Here is a 20,914-nt window from a genome sequence, read left to right as displayed (position 1 = left end):
TGTTGGAGCCCTTGGGCTTATAACCTGCTTTTCCAACAAGGGTTGTAGCTTAGGTAATAATAATAATAATAATCATAATAATAATAATAATAACAACTGTATGGTTAAAACAATTAACCCTTTTACCCCCAAAGGACGTACTGGTACGTTTCACAAAAGCCATCCCTTTACCCCCATGGACGTACCGGTACGTCCTTGCAAAAAAATGCTATAAAAATATTTTTTTTCATATTTTTGATAATTTTTTGAGAAAATTCAGGCATTTTCCAAGAGAATGAGACCAACTTGACCTCTCTATGACAAAAATTAAGGCTGTTAGAGCAATTTAAAAAAATATATACTGCAAAATGTGCTGGGGAAAAACCACCCCTTGGGGGTTAAGGGTTGGAAATTTCCAAATAGCCTGGGGGTAAAAGGGTTAAAAATAATAATAGTAATACACAAATCAATGTTAATAATAATATGCAATGACAATAACAACAACTATACTAATACTGTACTACTAATAATAATAATCGATATCACAACCTTCTGTTCTATAATTCATATTAGCATATAACTTCAAAATTGTTCATAAAAATTTCTTTGCCTTCTTGCCAAACTCTTATATCGGACAAGTGTTCAATATATTATGGTAAGCTGGATGTTCTTACTATCTGTACTATACAACATTAGAAATAAATTTTATACCTGGGTGGGCAAAGGGGAAGCAGCGACAGTAATGTCTTCCACGGTCTTCTCCGTTTTCTTGGCGAGTTGCCATGATGGGATGGATGGTGACATACTTGGTGTGGATGGAAATGTATGCCTGATAAAGGATAAAAAGTCAATAAAGTAATAAACAAATTCTCAACATTTTACAGCAATTCATGTTAATGTAATTATTTCTGTGAAAAACTTACTGGCATCCATAAAATATCAAATAAGCCAAGGTCTAAGCTATGACGGTCAACACCGGAGATGTACGATAATAGCTCTTAAAATCTGTTCGACACTTACGTTAAAACACTTTGGAAACTCGGAGACATTTAACTTCAAATGTCAGGGATTACTTATAACACCTTGAAAGTTTTACCTCTGATAGAAAAGAATATAATCTATAGTAATGTATACAGTATATCTTTAATTTAAAAAAATGTGTATATTATAAACACAACTCTAATATTATTATTACTCTTTTCTTGTATAGCAGAATCCTCTGTATCATTTTTCTTCATTCGCTATTAATACACAAACCGTTTAGTTCTGGGATGGAAACCTAGGCATCAACGAGCAAAATGATTTATGCTTCAACTTCTTCCCTTTTCGAATTACACATGAAACAAGTTCACTCCTTTGTCCTGCACACTGTCTATCTAAACTTTCATCAAGTAAAGGTTCTAATATATACTGTACCCTTTTTCCAAGGCAGATTTCCCGAGAGTGATGGAAATGGAGGTACAGGGAACGAGGAGAAGGAGACCAAAGCGAAGGTGGGTGGACTGTATCAAGGATGATCTTCGATCAAAGGGATTAACCAGTGATAAGGTGTGGGACAGAGGTAGATGGAGAAAGCTAACCAGAAACATCGACCTCATATAGAAGTGGGAAAAGATGTAGACAAAGAAGAAGAGTATTAGTAATAAAGGTTTTACATTCCAATCTCAAGTATATGTTCTCTCTACTGATGGGATATTTTGTTTATCAGTAATTTGGACTATTTTCTTCAAATTCATCCATGTGTTAGCTACAATTTTTCTTCCAACTATTTCAATCTTTTTCATAGTCCAGTATCCCTCAAAGATAACACAAATTATCTAACTCTTCTATGTACTGTGTCTGTATTGCTCATCCACCACAACATATTCCTACTCATACCTATTCCCATTTTTCCTTCTAATACATTCCCAGCATTGTGTACAGTACTGTAAATTAAAATCCTTTGCATCTCATGACATTACAGTATTACATTTAGGACACAACCACTGAGTTTCCTACCAAACCTTTCCCACAGCAGCTAGATGGTTGCTTTCCAAAGAGTACTTCTTTGTTTCCTGTTCCCTTAAAATTTGTGATGTAATTTCAATCCTCTCCTTTTCATAACCATCCTTCACATTTTGAAAGTTTCCTTAACCCCTTTCTCAACTCTGAAACCTCTTTAAGGTACACTTTTAATGAAAAGAAGTTAGGACTTGGTTAATTGTGCAGTATTGAATTTTAATAGAAGCTTGGAAATGAACTAGGATGAAAAAAACAAAAGAATTTGCATAAGGGGAAAAATAATGACTTGAATAGCAAGATGATATAACTACAAAAAAGAATAAAAGAGGAGCTTAGACAAACAGTTGAGCAGCAAGAGCTTCATAGGCAGTTTACATAGATTGAAAACAAGGAAATAGAGAAAATAAGAAGGGAGAAGAGGAAAGTGAGTGAGCAAAAGAAGGCTGTGTGGAAAGGGAAAAAGAGATGAAGGGGAGGGTTCAACTTCTTATTATTACTTTCTAAGCTACAACCTTAGTTGGAAAAGCAGGATATTATAAGCCTAAGAGCTCCAACAGGGAAAATAGCTCAGTGAGGAAAAGAAATAAGGAAACAGAGAAAATGGTACAGAGGCTATGGCACTACCCAAGATAGAGAACAATAGTTTGATTTTGGAGTGTCCTTCTCCTAGAAGAGCTGCTTATCATAGCTAAAGTCTCTTCTACCCTTACCAAGAGGAAAGCAGCCACAGAACACTTACAGTGCAGTAGCTAACTCATTGAGCGAAGGAAAATTTCTACAGTAGTTAGAAGAAAGTAATCCCATATAACTTCCAGATTGAACAAAGCTGTGCTTTATATTTATCATTCGACTTGAACAAAAATGTTGATAAATGCTCTGGGAGGTTTTCTGCAGAATGATTTCATCACCCTTTACAGCAGTTTTGGTTCAATGCACCTTATGAAACAGGTTCCAACATCAGCATGACTTTCTAAGCTTTCAAATGCCAAAAGCCTATAATTTCTGATCGACAGAACCGAAACCATTAATATAACAGCCATTTATCAACAAAGGGCATCGAGTCCACAAGGGCAGCAACGTAAGACAACAAAATAACGAAGCTCCTTCTCTTGCTCTCTCTTTCTGTTATATATACTGTACAGTATATGCATCTATACTTCAAATTCTTGAAGAAAAATTGATTATTAACATACACTGATAGGAAAAGGGTTGCATAAGTGACCAGATGCGATTACGTAAATATAAGTAAAGGGAGTTTCAGCCAGAAAACAAATTGCTTTCATTACAAAAAAGTTTAAAACTTGAAATATAGATATTCTCCGAGCCAAAAATGCATTATCGGAGTTTCCAAAATTCTCTGCACAGGTCATGAGTTGCATCCCGGAAAGGATTCAGCAACTACATGTCTATTTTCATGAGCTAGAATTTATGCATCATCTGCATATGCAACAAACTTACTTTCTAGACCAAACCACATAGCATGTAAATAGTATGAAAAGTAATGGGCCAAGAACTATCCTGAGAAACTCCACATATTACATTCCTATAGTCACTACGGTTGGTGCCCATTAACAACTACTTTGAAATTTACTACTTAAAAATTCAATAATGATGCTAATAAAAGACCCACATATTTCCATCTATTTAAGTGAAAACAAGTGCCTCATAATTTATTCAGTCAAAGTCAGCTCTTAAAATAAAATCCAATCATATTTACTTCCTGATCATAACTAAGGGATTTCTGTACTGCATTGGAAATTGTAAAAAAGGGCATCAGAGGCTCCGCGGCCTTTGCAAAAGCCAAACTGCTGCAGACTAGGGAATAGATGATTGATTATGTACAGCATATCTATTTTGACATTTCGCCAAACGATGTTCAAACACTTTTAGATAATATGGGAGTTATAGAAATCAGTCAGTAATCAGCTGGGCTAGACTACTACAAACACATTTACCGAATGGAGTAACTTTATCAATTCTCCAAGTCGCTTAGGTTTCAGGCAGCATTTTTCAAATAATTACCAGTTTGTATTTCATATGATTTATCATTACTAGCTTTGAAAATGGGATCAATATCTGCATCTGTTTCCTCCTTAATATGTCCTTCAGACATGTAAAATTTGAAGGTTTTTATCTGGATAGGTAATTCCTCGAATTTTCATCTGATCTTTTCATTTTTAATTCTATCAAGTTTTACCCCCTGTCAAATCTCATCTTTTCTTGATCCACTTTGGTTCTAGTTAGCTCCAATCTTTTTATAATTTGTTTGAGCAATTAGTGTAAATTTACATTTTATGCTAGAAAGCTACTGATTGTTGTATTTTAAGGCTGAATACCGGTAGTTGTCTTGATTGTACGAGGGGCAAGTAAAAAATAAGGTTCCCAAAATTTTTGCAGGTATAAGACATTTTTTATTGACATGAATAAGTATACAATGTGAAAGCTTATACTTTAAACTATTTTTCTACATAGTCGCCAGATTTTTCTACGCATTTTTCCTGACGATTTATCCACTTCTGAAAACCCTCTTCGAAGAACTCCGCCGCTAGGCCGTCGATGAACTTGCTGACCGCTTCCTTCACCTCTTCATCTGTATTGAAGCGTTGTCCACCCAAGTGTTGCTTCAATTTCGGAAACAAGTGGAAGTCGCTTCCACTTGTTTCCGAAATTGAAGCAACCCTTCACCTCTTCATCTGTATTGAAGCGTTGTCCTCCCAAGTGTTGCTTCAATTTCGGAAACAAGTGGAAGTCGCTTCCACTTGTTTCCGAAATTGAAGCAACACTTGGGAGGACAACGCTTCAATACAGATGAAGAGGTGTAGGTCGCTTCCACTTGTTTCCGAAATTGAAGCAACACTTGGGAGGACAACGCTTCAATACAGATGAAGAGGTGAAGGAAGCGGTCAGCAAGTTCATTGACGGCCTAGCGGCGGAGTTCTTCGAAGAGGGTTTTCAGAAGTGGATAAATCGTCAGGAAAAATGCGTAGACAAATCTGGCGACTATGTAGAAAAATAGTTTAAAGTATAAGCTTTCACATTGTATACTTATATATGTCAATAAAAAATGTCTTATACCTGCAAAAATTTTGGGAACCTTATTTTTTACTTGCCCCTCGTATTTCATAAATAAATAGCTTGCCATGATAATAGTCTTCAAAAATAGAATAGAAAAACAATATATGATATAAATTAGTTGCACCATGAAAAGTTGCAATTTTGATAATGCAAAGTATCGTAATGTACAGTAGTAGTCTCCCTTGTACTTTACGTGAGCAATTTTCTTTCACCATGGCTGAAAAAAGAGGATGTAATTTATTTCTTTTGATTGTGTGTTGAAAAACTGTATGTTGCATTTCTCTAAGCTATATTGTATTCATTGTAATTCTTTGTCTGTTTGTTTGTATATTTACATTCTCAAGTTATGGTTATACTGGACAATGCAAAATATGTCAGAGATGATAACTAAATATGCCTAAAACATAAAATTTGCCCAGAAAATATACAGACGAGAATACAGTATATAAAGTGTGGATATTTGGTACATATAGTACTGTATATTTCTAATTTGAGGGAAGGGTCTCACCCCTGCTTAGTAAATAACCCTGTGATATGATGATTATGACCTTATAGGCTCCAGTATTGAGAGAAATTACCACTAAAAGCCCATACTTATGCATACTAGAGTATATTCAACCGATCGCTGCTAAATAAAAAGAATGTAGTGACAGTGGAGTCGGACATCTTGAGGTAAAACCAGAGAAAAACCAGTGAAATACACACACCAGACAAAAAACGGTTATCAAACTGCGTGCTAATAAAGGAGTGGCGTCACTGGCGTGGGTTGGCTAGTAGTAGTACGAGGTTGAACGGCACCTCGCTATTCGGGGATTTTGACAGGAGATATCTAAATGGTGCGAGGCCTCTGGTTGTGATTTATCGCGCCCCAGTATTATATTGACACCTTATACAGGTGAGCGAGCTGGGTTCAACCTGGCATTCCCATGCAATTTTTTCTCTGGTAATATATAGCAGTTATATACCTTAGAAATGGTGTTTAAGGAGCATTTCACTGGGCGACAAGGGTCGGAGCCCAGAAAAAAGAATTTGACGCCGATATTACTTTGATTGTTCATTTATATAATTACAATTTTTATGTTATATCTATGCTGACAGCTAAATAAATGGTTAAAAATGACAATTAAGTACAGAATGCCTGAAGAGTAAAATTTCCCCAGAATGTCAGCAGACAAGAATATATTATGCCAGCACTGTATTAAATATGTGTAGGCATTTAGCATAAAGTATAAAACATATATATTTCTGAATTTGAGCATTTCTTAGTAAATAACCATGAAATATAATTATGATTGTCCTTATGATCCCCAGTAGTGATGTATAATTACCCCTAAATGTCCAAAATATTCCCTAATAAAACTTTGACAGCCAATTTCTTAAAACATGAAATTTTCAGAAAAAATTGGAATTAAATTTTTTTCTATTGACCAATATTTACTACTCATATATGAAAAGATGGGAAATTTTATGCTCTAAATATTTAAAGAAGGGTTTTGGAAAATTATTAAAACTTATACATGAAAAATGGCAATCTGTTATTGCCAATATGTTTGGAAAACCATAAAAGATAAGGATGGATAAGAGAAATCTGTTCAATAAAATATTTGCTAAGAAAACTATCTTTAAAATGCTTTTTAAAATATAAAAATCAGTTGAGAACAAAAAAATTACCTCAAATTGTTTTAATGGAGCGTTGCACTCCTTAATAGAGATCTATGTAAAATTAGTGTATGGTGCAAATTATGGGACATGAACACCATAAGACTCAAAATGTGATTTTAAGTGTATATAAAACTACTGTATATGCAAACTTTAAAATTCTAGGAGTAATTTTCTATTGCAAATTTACTTTTGAGAAACACATATGGTCCGTTTCTTCTTCAGTTGCACCATAAAGTGGCACAATGAAAAAATCTTTTTACATTTTTGGCAAATTCTACCATGTTTCGAACATCACTCTCCTCTCTGGTTATCAGCTGCTAACTTTTGTATTAATTTGTTAGACAAAAACTTTGTCTATTAAATAATCTCTAGCACAGTCATTCAGTCAGTTGTTAGTGTATGCTGCATAAGGTTTTTCATAATTCAGACAATACTTTATATTCAGATCTTTCCAGACTACCATTCTGTATGTATTAGTAGGTATATAGTTAATTCTAACATTCTTGCTTTCTCCATCATAAGACTTAATATTACACAGTACTCCAGAAGTTTTATTTTGGCTATGACCACAATGTAGTACTCATCTGGTGGTTGAATTGGTAGAACTTCAAAAATTTAAACTTGTTTCAAAGTCTCGTTTTATAGTTTATATATGATTGATCCATTTCTACATTGTACTGAAAGTGAAAGCACACTGCTAAAGCACTAAGCGCGCGGGTAAGGCACTAAAGACCATGTGGTAACCACGTGGCCACGAGACACAAAGAGTCGCACTGAGAACAGAGGAGCGTCGTGTGATACCGCGACGAGACCAGAAAACTTACTGAAGGGCTACGACCTGGGAAACATGTGGCCTACCTTGGTATTGCCCTCAGGGCACGTATTCCTCCGCTAGGCCTACCACTATAGAAAACGGGAGTAGGGTAAACTACACAAAACTCTGGTCGTTTGAGAGGAGGTTCCAGGTAACTCCTAAGAAAGTGTTTCGAGATAAGTCTCTGTGTTGGAATAACTATTGTTTTAAGAATAAATTCATAAACTGCCAAATATAATTTGCTCAAACACAGACAAGGTCAAGATGAAAATTCTGATCCGACCTTTGACTATTTTAAGCATGACCTTGAATTCACTCAACATGGCAGCTTTATAGTGCAATAAGCAGGCCACTTAAGGTGTCTCTAACTATTAAAAGTCCATATGTTATTACCAAAGTCAAACTTTTATTTGACCTTTTACCTTCAGGTATGACCATATTCTCACTCTTATATTAGCTTTATATGAAGACTTTTTGTCAAATTTCAGTCTCCATCTTGTACACTATAATTCAAAAGTAATGGTCAAAGTTAAATTCCTCTTAGAGCTTCGACCTCCATGAATGGCCTTAACCTTGAACCATGAATCAACCACATATATGATTGAATCTCCAACACCTATGCTTTACATAAGAAATTTCTATCTCCAGAGATGTTAAAATTATAATGCTACATAAAACTGACTTCTAATGAAAAAAATCCAGGAAATATTTTCATACAAAGCCACTATTACCGTATTTGCTCACATTCATTACCTCAAATGTACCCATACTATTTTTTGTCTATGCAATAGAAGTATAGAAGTCTAATAATGCAGACTGCATTTGAAACCTCGGGTATCTATAAATCTTGCACCTCATATTCCATGTAGTTAACAAATAAAGCTACAAGACTATTGGAGACAGGATAAGGGGAAAGTCATCACATGATAATAATTTTGTATGAAATAACTAGTTTTGTGTTAAAACACCTGAATTTGCTGCATCTTAACTTATTAATCATATACTTTGCAAAATCACAAATTTTAAGTAATTTGTATTTTTCCTAACATTACTTACCTCGAACTACTTTCTTAGGAGTATCTGGGATCTCCTCCCAACCGACCAGAGTTTTGTGTAGTTTACCCTAGTCCTGTTTTCTGTAGTTTACCCTAGTCCTGTTTTCTGTAGTTTACCCTAGTCCTGTTTTCTATGAGGGGTAACCTCAGGTGGAGTGATACGCGCCCTGAGGCTAACCCCGGGTCAGAGAACATGCTTGCTCAGGTCTCGATCTCCAGTAAGTTCTCTGGTCGCGTCGCGATAACATCTCGACGCTCTCTCCTTACCCAGTGCGACCCTTTGTGTCTCACGCGGTCCCCACGTGGACCCATTGTGTTCATTCTTTACCCTTTCCTACCTTTCTCCTCTGTGTTCGTCATGTAGGGGCAGCTTATGTTCTCCTACAGCCATGTGTCCGGAGTGCGAGTCCTGGAACGAAGTGCAGTGGGTGCGCTTTGGCACCAAAAAGAAGAAGGCGTCCAAGAAGTCACATAGGAAGCGAGCCTCTCCTCGCCGCTTACTTCTCCCGATGCCTCGTCGGATAGAGCTTCTTAGCCACCTTCCCCTACCCAGAGTGAGGGATGAGGTAAGTCAGTTGTGGGGAAGAAGCCCATTGCTCTTCCCCAGGAGTCTGAGTGGGTGCGGTATAGCACCAAGAAGTAGGCGACGAAGAGGTCGCCTAAGAAGCCGAGCGTCCCTTCCTCCCTTGCTTCGCCGGGCGTCTCGTCTGACCGAGCTTCCCTACCACCCTCCCCTACCCAGAGTAGGGGACGAGGTAAGTCCGTTGCGGGGAAGAAGGAGCTTTCCCCGCCGTCGGACCCCATTTCGTGGGTTTCCCCCAAGAGCAGTGAGTGGGTGATGGTTCACCGCAACAGGCTGCTGGAGCTAGCTGCGGCGCCGGGCCCTTCAAGTTGGCGTCCGAGGACGAGCTCCCTGGATAGATACTCCTCTGGCAGCAGCGGCACCCGACGGAGGGACTCATCATGGCAGGTTCCAGTCGACAAGCGTAAGACCGCGAAGGTTCCGGCTCCATCCGCCCAGCGGAGAGAGTAGCCTATCACGGATGGAGCTGCCGGGACGGAGGTAGCCGTCATGGGAGTGTCAGCGGCCACCTCCAATGCTTGGATGGGGCTGACTAGGACGATGGCACGGCTGGCTCTATCACGGATGGAGCCGCCGGGATGGAGGTAGCCATCATGGGTGTGTCAGCGGCCACCTCCAATGCTTGGATGGGGCTGGCCAGGACGATGGCACGGGAGCCGCCGGGACGGAGGTAGCCGTCACGGGTGTGTCAGCGGCCACCTCCAATGCTTGGATGGGGCTGACCAGGACTATGGCACGGCTGGCTCCATCACGGATGGAGCCACCGGGGCGGAGGGAGCCATCATGGGTGTGTCAGTGGCCACCTCCAATGCTTGGATGGGGCTGGCCAGGACGATGGAGCGGCTATCTCCATCACGGATGAAGCCACTGGGACGGAGGTAGCCGTCATGGGTCTACCCCCTCCCGGGGAATCCGTGGGGTGTGAGTACCCTGGCATACCAGCGGTTGACCACGAAGCCTGAATGGAGTACTCGTGGTACCGGGTATGGATGCCATGCTGCTGGGTCGATCCAGCGGCTACCTCCGCTGGAGCTGCGGATATCCATGGAGCCACGGGCTTCCCCGTGCTGGCTGGTTGGTTCCTCCGTTCAGGGCTGGCCATCGAAGGACCGGAGGCCGGGACAAGGCTGCCAGTCCGAAGGGGCGACTCTCTCCGCTGGGCGGGAGAAGTCGGAACCTTCGCAGGCTTATGCCTGTTGACCGAGACCTGGCTGTCGAAGTCTTGGAGGCTGGGACACGGCTGCCAGACCGAAGGGGCGACTTTCCGCTGGGCGGAAGGAGTCGGAACCCTCGCGGACTTATGCCGGTCTGCCAGAGCCTGCTCTAGGGTTGCCGGGGTTCCCGTCGAAGGGCGGGCATCACCGTCGGAACGGGGGCCTCCGTCCTGGGTCCACTGCGCTCGTTCCGAGCTAGGTGGCCTTTGGAGGACTTATGCCGGTCTGCCAGAGCCTGCTGTAGGGTTGCCGGGGTTCACGTCGAAGGGCGGGCATCACCGTCAGAACGGGGGCCTCCGTCCTGGGTCCACTGCGCTCGTGCCGAACTAGGTGGCCTTTGGAGGTCAGGACTCGACTGCCAGACCGAAGGGGCGACTCTCTCCGCTGTGCGGATGGAGCCGGACCCTTCGCGGACTTACGCCTGTCGACTGGAACCTGCCATGATGAGTCCCTCCGTCGGGTGCCGCTGCTGAGCTTCCCCAGCGCCCCGTCTTGGGAGGCTCCTTCTCGGCGACGTCCTCGGCTGCAGAAGTGACTGAAAAACACGCCAAAGAGGCTGGAGAAGAATTAGGGACATTTTTCCCCCACATGGAGTCATCAGAGGAGACGTGGCCTGCTTGCACCAGGACTCCGTCTCCCAACACACTCCCGCCCCTCCCTCAAGCCCCTCACTCGTCTGGAACGACGCCACAACCCCACTATCCTGAAGATCAGACTCTTGGGGAAGGGCCACGGCCCTCTTCCCAACAACGGACTTACCTCGTCCCCTACTCTGGGTAGGGGAGGGTAGTAGGGAAGCTCTGTAGGGGAGGGTAGTAGGGAAGCTCTGTAAGACGAGACGCCCGGCGAAGCAAGGGGGGAAGGGGCGCTAGTCTTCTTAGGCGACCTCTTCGTCGCCTACTTCTTCTTGGTGCTATACTGCACCCACTCAGACTCCTGGGGAAGAGCAATGGGCACTTCCCCACAACTGACTTACCTCGTCCCCTACTCTGGGTAGGGGAAGATGGCTGTATAAAGAAGCTCCATTCGACAAGGAATCGGGAGAAGTAAGAGGAGAGGCTCGTCTTCCTATGAGACCTCTTGGACGCATTCTTCTTCTTGGTGCCGAAGCCCACCCACTGCACCACGTTCCAGGACTCGCACTCCGGACACGTGGCTTTAGGAGAACATAAGCTGCCCCTACACGACGTAACACAGAGGATAAGAGTAGGAAGGATGATTTATTGTTAATTTGTTCTCTTCAGCTATTTATCTCCTTATTCCATTTCCTCACTGGGCTATTTTTCCTTATTGGAGCCCCTGGCTTTAAGCATCTTGCTTTTCCAAAAAGGGCTGTAGATAGGATAGTAATAATAATAATAATAATAATAATGGGTCCACGTGGGGACCGCGAAAGACACAAAAGGGGGGTCGGGGACACAGGGTCGCACTGGGTAAGGAGAGAGCGTCAAGATGTTATCACGACGCGACCAGAGAACTTACTGGAGATCGAGACCTGAGCAAGCATGCTCTCTGACCTGGGGGATAGCCTCAGGGCATGTTCCACTCCACCTGAGGTTACCCCTCATAGAAAACGGGACTAGGGTAAACTACACAAAACTCTGGTCGGTTGGGAGGAGATCCCAGATACTCCTAAGAAAGTAGTTCGAGGTAAGTATTCTGTGTTGGAACAAATTAGTAATAAGGAGAGATAACCATTCTAATGTGGAAAATCCTTTAGCCAAGCAATGAAACAAACTTTGCCTTGAAAATAATTATTAATACAAACATAAATAACTTTTAAAAGTTTTTAGCGAACAAATTTTTATTACATCAGTTACCGAAATGCAGTGTATACTACACCAAGTATCACATGGTAGTGGCTCAGTTAGGGAACCAAGAACAGAATTGTTGATGTTGATACAGTAAGCAATGGATGTGAGAGGGATGCTGCATGTTGACTCAAATTGCAGAAAATCAATATTATAAAAAAATTAGCAAAACCAGTTAATAGATTGAAATATTAAGTTTGATAAGTGGAGAAACAAAACTTGTCTGCTATTTAATGCAACACTTAACATAAATACAACTAGAAAACTTGAGTAAATGTATAAATATATAAAAAATATATAATAAAATTACTCAAAATACTAACTGGAATATTACTAAAAACCCAAAGAATCACACATCTTATAAAAAAATGAATGCTACTGTGAATACTATAGTCCATTTCTTTTAGCGATGCATATTTGCACCGACTCGCGGCGGTGCCCTTTTAGCTCGGAAAAGTTTCCGGATCGCTGATTGGTTAGAATTATCTTGTCCAACCAATCAGCGATCCGGAAACTTTTCCGAGCTAAAAGGGCACCGCTGCGAGTCGGTGCAAATATGCATCGCTAAAAGAAATGGACTATAGACATACAGTTAGTCATCAGCATGAAGCTGAGAGACAAAGAAAATTGTTATCACGAGAAATTTATATTTGCATCACTTATTCAAAGAAGTGAAGAAGGATGAAAAGAAGATAGAGTTGGCAAATAAGCACCAAAATATTGGATACAATAATGCTAAAAAAATTTAAATCCAGCGAAAAACCCAAGAAAATCTGGGCAGAGATGTTGAAAGGACTGGATGCTGATTCACCAAATAGGAATTGGGTGACTGATAAATGCATGTGATTCTAAGCAGTGCATACTTTGTTAAGAGTAACCATACTATGCGATTTCTGGACAAACATTTATCAGTCGAGCACCATTTGCAACAGAGAATACAGGCGATTTTATGATTGATGGGTAGCAATGAAACAATTTACACAGAAGAGCTTTTGTTTGATTAAATTCAAATACTTTGTAAGTGGCGGACAAAACCTTCATGACAAAAGTTACAGACTACTTTTCTCATTTGAAGGCTTGTAGGTATGGAGCTTAGAAAATAATCCACATTGGAGAGATCATGTCAAGATCGTGGGTAAAAAGGGGGGTGTTATTTTTTCTTTCCTCATGGGCCACTATATTAATGTCTTACATCCTGGATATATGGTGATTAATCTTAAAAATAAAATATAAAAAATGATATTTTCCTTATGAAATAAATTTTTGAATATACTTACCCGGTGAATAAATAATAGCTGACGTCTCCGACGGCCCGACAAATCCAAAAACTCGCGAGCGATCGCCGTGAAGGTTGCGGGTGTGCCCACCAGCGCCGACTATCGGCCAGATACCGCATATACTTGTCAACCACTCCAGTTCTTCTCAGTCCGCTGGGTCTCTATCGAGGAGGAAGGGAGGGCCTTTAATCTTATATATTTCACCGGGTAAGTATATTCAAAAATTTATTTTATAAGGAAAATATCATTTTTAAATATTAAACTTAGCCGGTGAATATATAATAGCTGATTCACACCCATGGTGGTGGGTAGAGACCAGTATTAATACAATAAAGGCGTATATGCTCAAGAGTTTTTTGACAAATATTTCATAAAAAACCAACTTAAGTATAGGTACCTGGTAAGGAAGCTGACTCTGATGATTACTCTGCCTCATTAGTCCGCTTTCCTCACGAAGCCCAGCCATCCTTCCAGGATGCTGAAAAACTCCCAGGAGCTGTTATATCCAGGGCGAACACCCCTATAACAGGACCTCATCAATACCCTCAATCTGGGCGCTCTCAAGAAACAACATTTGACCACCCGCCAAATCAAAAAGATTGCGAAAGACTTCCTAGTCTTCCGTACAACCCAAGACAAGATTAAAAAACATTTCAAGAGAAGATTAAAAGGATATTGGGATTAAGGGAATGTAGTGGTAGAACCCTCACCCACTACTGCACTCGCTGCAATGAATGGACCCAGGGTGTAGCAGTCCTCATAAAGAGTCTGGACGTCTTTTAAGTAAAATGAAGCGAACACTGACTTGCTCCTCCAAAAGGTCGCGTCCATAATACTTCGCAGAGATCTGTTTTGCTTAAAAGCCACCGAAGTTGCTATTGCTCTCACTTCGTGAGTCTTGACCTTAAGCAAACAACGATCTTTCTCATTTAAATGAGAATGTGCCTCCCGGATTAAAAATCTAATAAAGTACGATAACGCATTTTTAGACATGGGCAATGAGGGCTTCTTAACGGAGCACCATAAGGCCTCAGAACCACCTCGTATAGGTTTAGTTCAAGCTAAGTAAAACTTAAGAGCTCTAACGGGGCACAGCACTCTTTCAACTTCATTACCTACGATTTCTGACAGACTAGGTATTTCAAAAGATTTAGGCCAAGGACGAGAAGGCAGTTCATTCTTGGCCAAAAAACCAAGTTGAAGAGAACATATAGCTTTATTCGTAGAGAAGCTGATGTTCTTACTAAAGGCATGGATCTCACTGACCCTTTTAGCCGAAGCCAAGCTCACTAAAAAAAGTGTCTTGAGGGTGAGATCCTTCAGGGAGGCTGAATGTAATGGCTCAAACCTGTCTGACATTAGGAACTGCAGGAGTTGACATACGACGCTCTTTAGAGGTCTCGAAAGACTTAAGGAGGTCATGGAGATCTTTGTTATTTGACAGATCCAAGCCTCTATGTCTGAAAACAGAAGCCAACATGCTCCTGTAGCCTTTAATGGTGGGAGCAGAGAGGGAGCGAACATTTCTCAGATGCAGGAGAAAGTCCGCAATCTGCGCTACAGAGGTACTGGAAGAGGAAATAGAGGAGGACATGCACCACTCTCTAAATACCTCCCACTTCGACTGGTAGACCTTGATAGTAGATGATCTCCTATCCCTCGCGATCGCTCTGGCTGCCTCCTTCGAAAATCCTCGAGCTCTTGAGAGTCTTTCGATAGTCTGAAGGCAGTCAGACGAAGCGCGGGGAGGCTTTGATGAAGACTCCTTACGTGGGGCTGCCGTAAGAGATCCATCCGTAAGGGCAGACTCCTTGGGACGTCTACCAGCCATAGAAGTACCTCTGTGAACCACTCTCTCGCGGGCCAGAGGGGAGCAACCAACGTCAACCTTGTCCCTTCGTGAGAGGCGAACTTCTGTAACACCTTGTTGATGATCTTAAACGGCGGAAATGCGTAAGCGTCCAGGTGAGACCAGTCCAACAGAAAGGCATCTATGTGGGCCGCCTCTGGATCTGGGACTGGAGAGCAATAAGTTGGGAGCCTTTTGGTCAGAGAGGTTGCAAAGAGGTCTATGGTGGGCTGACCCCAAGTCATCCAAAGACTCTTGCACACATCCTTGTGGAGGGTCCATTCTGTAGGGATCACCTGACCCTTCCGACTGAGACAGTCCGCCAAGACGTTCAATTTCCCTTGGACGAACCTCGTCAACAGTGAGATGCCTCGATCTTTTGACCAGATGAGGAGGTCCCTTGCGATGACGAACAGAGCGTGGGAGTGAGTGCCACCTTGCTTGGAGATGTACGCCAAGGCCGTGGTGTTGTCCGCATTCACTTCTACCACCTTGTTTCGAAGAAGACTCTCGAAACTCGTCAGTGCTAAGTGAATAGCCAACAGCTCCTTGCAGTTGATGTGAAGGCTCCTCTGATCTGTCGTCCAAAGACCCGAACATTCCAGACTGTCCAGAGTCCCTCCCCAACTCAAATCCGACGCGTCTGAAAATAACACGTGGTTTGGGTTCTTGACTGCCAGGGACAGACCCTCTCGAAGACGTATATTGTTGTCCCACCAGCTCAGGCAAGCTTTGACTGGTTCGGAGATCGGGATCGAGACCGCCTCCAACGTTTTGTCCTTGTTCCAATGGGAGTCTAAATGGAACTGGAGAGGGCGAAGGTGAAGTCTTCCTAGAGAGATAAACTGTTCCAGGGATGAAAGCGTCCCTAGGAGGCTCATCCAACTTCTCACAGAGCAATGGTCTTTCTCTAGCATGAGACGGACTTTGAGCAAGGCTTGCTCTATCCTGGTGGCAGACGGAAAAGCCCGAAAAGCTAGACTGTATCTCCATCCCCAAATAGAGAATCGTTTGGGAGGGAGTCAGCTGAGACTTCTCTATGTTCACCAACAGGCCCAACTCCTTTGCAAGATCCAACGTCCATTGAAGGTCCTGCAGACAGCGATGACGGGACGACGCTCTGAGCAGCCAGTTGTCCAGGTACAGGGAGGCTCGAATCCCCGACAAATGTAGAAATTTTGCTACATTTCTCATGAGCCTCGTAAAAACAAGAGGAGCAGGGCTGAGGCCGAAGCACAGTGCTCGGAATTGGTACACCACATTCCTGTATACAAACCTCAGATACGGTTGAGAATCCGGGTGTATAGGAGTGTGGAAGTACGCATCCTGCAGGTCGAGAGAGACCATCCAGTCTCCCTCTCTGACTGCTGCTAGAACGGATTTGGTGGTCTCCATCGTAAATTTTGTTTTGACAACAAAAACGTTGAGAGCACTGACATCCAGCACCGGCCTCCAACCTCCTGTATGCTTTGGAACTAGGAAGAGACGGTTGTAAAACCCCGGTGATTGAAGGTCCGAGACTTTCACCACCGCTCCCTTCTCTAGCAACTGAGACACCTGCAGATGTAGTGCCTGTCTCTTTGACTCCTCTCGATACCTGGGAGAGAGGTCTATAGGGACTTTTACTAGAGGAGGTCTCCGTACAAAAGGTATTTTGTACCCCTCCTTTAGCAACAAAACAGACTCCCGGTCTGCACCCCTCTTCTCCCAGGCCTGCCAGAAGTTGGTTAATCTGGCCCCTACCGCTGTCTGAGGACGTGGGCAGTCAGACTCTGCCACGGGAGGACTTAGATCCTCTCCTCTTACCTCTCTTACTATCGGCACGAGCGCCTTCCTTACTGGGAGCTCTGCCACGAAAAGGCGGGATAAATCTCGTCGCTGGAGTATCGAACTTAGGTCTAACGACATAAGAGGATGAAGAAGGAGCACCCTTACGCGCTGACGTAGCCATCAAGTCATGGGTATCCTTTTGTACTAGCGACGCTGCGATATCCTTAATCAACTGCTGTGGGAACAAGGCAGATGATAACGGCGCAAAGAGTAGCTCCGACCTTTGACAGGGAGTTACTCCTGCAGACAGGAACGAACAAAGTCTCTCCCTCTTCTTAAGGACTCCTGCCGTAAACGTAGCAGCGAGTTCATTAGAGCCATCACGGATAGCTTTATTCATGCAGGACATAATTTGCACAGATACATCACGGTCGGCTGAAGAGATCTTCCTGCTCAAGGCTCCCAGCGACCAATCCAGGAAGTTAAAAACTTCAAAGGCCCTATAGACCCCTTTGAGGAGATGATCAAGGTCCGAAGAGGACCAGCAAACTTTTGAGCGTCTCATGGCCAGACGACGGGGAGAGTCTACGAGGCTTGAGAAGTCTCCCTGGGCAGAGGCAGGAACTCCCAAGCCGAGAACTTCTCCCGTGTCATACCTGACGCTCGCTCGAGAAGCCAGTTTAAAAGGGGGAAAAGCAAAGGCTGTCTTCCCCAAACTCCTTCTGGTCATCAACCAGTCGCCTAGTAAACGCAAAGCTCTCTTAGAAGAGCGAGAGAGCACTAGCTTAGTAAACGACGGCGTCGAAGCAGCTAGGCCTAGCGTGAACTCTGACGGAGGCGAACGAGGAGCAGCAGTCACAAAATGGTCAGGAAAAAGTTCCTTAAAAATCAGCATGATCTTTTTAAAATCAAGAGAGGGCTGAGCAACTTTAGGCTCCTCTCCATCTGAAAAAGTCCCCAAAGGCATATCAGTTGGAAGGGGATCAGCGACTTCCTCATCCGACAACTGCCGAGTCTCGTGATACGGAGAGACATGCCAAGGAGGCAACGCTTGACAGGCAATGTCAACAAGCGACGGAGCAGCAGCAACAGCTGAGGAAACAACGTCACGCCGCGGCTGTAAAGACTGAAAGTCTTGTGACTGACAAGCAACAATAGTTTGAGTTGAATGTCGCTCGACATCAAGTCGAGACTGCATTGACTGCAGGGTCTGAGCAGGCAAAACAACTTCCGACCGCGGTGACAGACGCTCAACGTCACGTCGAGGCAACGGAGTCGGTCGGCGAACGTCAGTGCGGGGCTGCGGTGGCAGCTGCTAAACGTCAGTCCGAGACTGTAGCAAGGGGGGTTCCACGTCACGTGACTGACGTGAAAGACGAGGAACACGACTAGCATCGCGTTTCAAAGCACTAGAAACGTTAGTACTAACATCAAACAGACGAGAAAACACTCGTTTAGGCGGCTGAAGGCCAGAGTTACGTTCATCGTACTGGCGAACCGCAAGCAAAGGATCATCGTGAACCTGTCCATGTTCATAATCTTCCATAAGGAGGAAAGCTTAGACTGCATGTCCCGCAGGACAACCCACTTCGGGTCAACGGGAGTCGGAACGGGCCGTGACGTCGGTAACGTCTGCGCTGGCAAAACATTGCCTCTACCGAGACCCTCGGACTCCGTGTTACGCTTTCGCTTAACAGGCGAACAGTCATCCGATGACTGCAAGTGGTCAGAGCTGCCCCAATGGCTACAGCCAGGACGCTGGACCTGTCCTGAAGGGACTGACTTTCGCTTTAAGGGCCTAGATACCTTGCGCCAAGGTTTCTTATGCGATAAGTCGTCAGAGGACGAGGAGAACTTAGTCTCACCCGTCTTATGGTAAGGACGTTCTCGACGAGAAACGTCTGATACCAAAGAGGGAACGTCTGTACGCTGGTTTACACCTCTCGCCCCCTTAAGTCCTACGACATTACTTCTCCCTGGTGCAGGGGAGCCTGAAAGAGGTCTCGGACTAGGGGAGCTACAAGCACGAACAGACGAACCCTCGGTCGCAACACTAAACACATTTTGCGCACTTATCACTTTACCACTTTTCAACAACTTTACATCGGACATTAACTGGTTTCTGTCCGAGGCTAAGGACTCAACTTTCTCGCCTAAAGCTTGAATCGCTAAAAACATATCCCGCATAGACGGTTCATGAGTGCTAGCAGGGGGTTCAGGAACAAGCACTACAGGGGAAGGATTAGGTTCAGGGGCATGGGAGGAGGAAAATTCCAAAGATCTAGATGAGCTTCTCCTCACCCTATCTCTTTCGAGCTTACGAGTATATTTTTCATACTCAAGCCATTCGAATTCCGACAAGACCACGCACTCCTCACACCGATCTCCTAATTGGCAGGATTTACCCCGGCAATTAGAACAAGCAGTATGAGGGTCGATAGAGGCCTTGGGAAGACGTTTGTTACATTCTCTCGCACACTTGCGATATACAGGAGAAGGGTCAGCCATTTTGAACAACCAGAGAAAATCCAAGTCAAAGCCAAATTCATCAACAAGAAACACAAGCCAAAAAAAAGGGTTTCAAGAGTTTTATTGAAGAAACACACCAACACAGCGAACGCTAATAAAACAACCAAAACAAAGTACTTCACCAATTCGGTAGAAAACTCGAGGTCTAAAGCGAGCGGAACCAACTTGTCGGCAAGACCGACAGAGAAGAACTGGAGTGGTTGACAAGTATATGCGGTATCTGGCCGATAGTCGGCGCTGGTGGGCACACCCGCAACCTTCACGGCGATCGCTCGCGAGTTTTTGGATCTGTCGGGCCGTCGGAGACGTCAGCTATTATATATTCACCGGCTAAGTTTAATATTTAAAAATACAAAATCATCAAAAGTCACACTCGCTTTTATATGTGATCCATTCCGTTAGGTATACAACCATGCTGAAAACATTAACAAAGACACAACAGCAATACTGTATCATAAATTTCTGCACGTACAAAGCTAGCCAAACAACTGTTGTGACTGACGCATAACATTTAAAGAAAGAGAAAAAATGAGAAACTAAGGTTTAATTACTTCCCTCGAATGAAAAATAAATCTTTAATTAAAGAATTAAAATTACAAAAGCCACAATAAAACAAAGCTCTCCTAAATTCATCAAAAAGATAGATAACTTTACTGAAATTACCATATTAAAATATCACAGTTCAGCTTACACAAATTGACCAAAATTTTAATGATATACAGCATTCAATCAGCAATATCTACACCATTTGTTCCCAATACAAACAAAAGAGTATTTATATTCATGCATTTGTATATCTCACTAACATAATATTGTATGAAAAGGACTAATCAAAACTAGCGGAATATTTCTGTCTTGTTGACAAAAATTTAGTGATTATATCAGGGAAGTTCATAGCAATGATTCAGAGTTAATATTCAAGCTCTAAAAAAAATTTAAAGACAAAAAGTGCTCATCCATGATCTCTGGCAAAACCCAAGTCCACACATGAAGTTTCTTTACCTAAAAGACAGAATAACATTCACAAGTCACAAGTAGAAATTTGTACTACATAAATTATAATTAGCATACAATGAAGTTGTAATATCAACATGCATAGGGAAAAATAAAAAATTAAAAAAGAAACCGACAAAACCAAGGTTGGAGTACAGTCAAGCCCCAAAGATACAACGAGATGCGTACCGAGAGTGGGTTCGCATACCAAAAAGTTTACAATTCCTATACTGTTTAGCCTAGGATCCAACTCATGACCATTCTTATTCCTTTCTCTCTATTGTTTGTAGTCTTCTAATCCA

At 42.8% G+C, this 20,914-nt stretch overlaps 1 protein-coding gene across 5 annotated transcripts in view; it reads right to left on the bottom strand.

Annotated features, from left to right (window-relative positions):
- Positions 1 to 20,914, bottom strand: part of Pex14 (peroxin 14) — a 174,031-nt gene that overhangs the window by 18,791 nt on the left and 134,326 nt on the right. For all 5 annotated transcript variants that reach the window (XM_068370873.1, XM_068370870.1, XM_068370874.1 and 2 more), the window contains exon 7: positions 691 to 808. In XM_068370873.1, the coding sequence (XP_068226974.1) occupies positions 691 to 808 (118 nt within the window). The remainder of the gene's footprint in view (positions 1 to 690; positions 809 to 20,914) is intronic.

Source organism: Palaemon carinicauda, chromosome 3 (genome assembly GCF_036898095.1).
Source record: "Palaemon carinicauda isolate YSFRI2023 chromosome 3, ASM3689809v2, whole genome shotgun sequence".
Classification (NCBI taxonomy): domain Eukaryota; kingdom Metazoa; phylum Arthropoda; class Malacostraca; order Decapoda; family Palaemonidae; genus Palaemon; species Palaemon carinicauda.
Note: the sequence above shows the minus strand (reverse complement) of the source record. Positions and strands in the feature narration are given on the sequence as shown.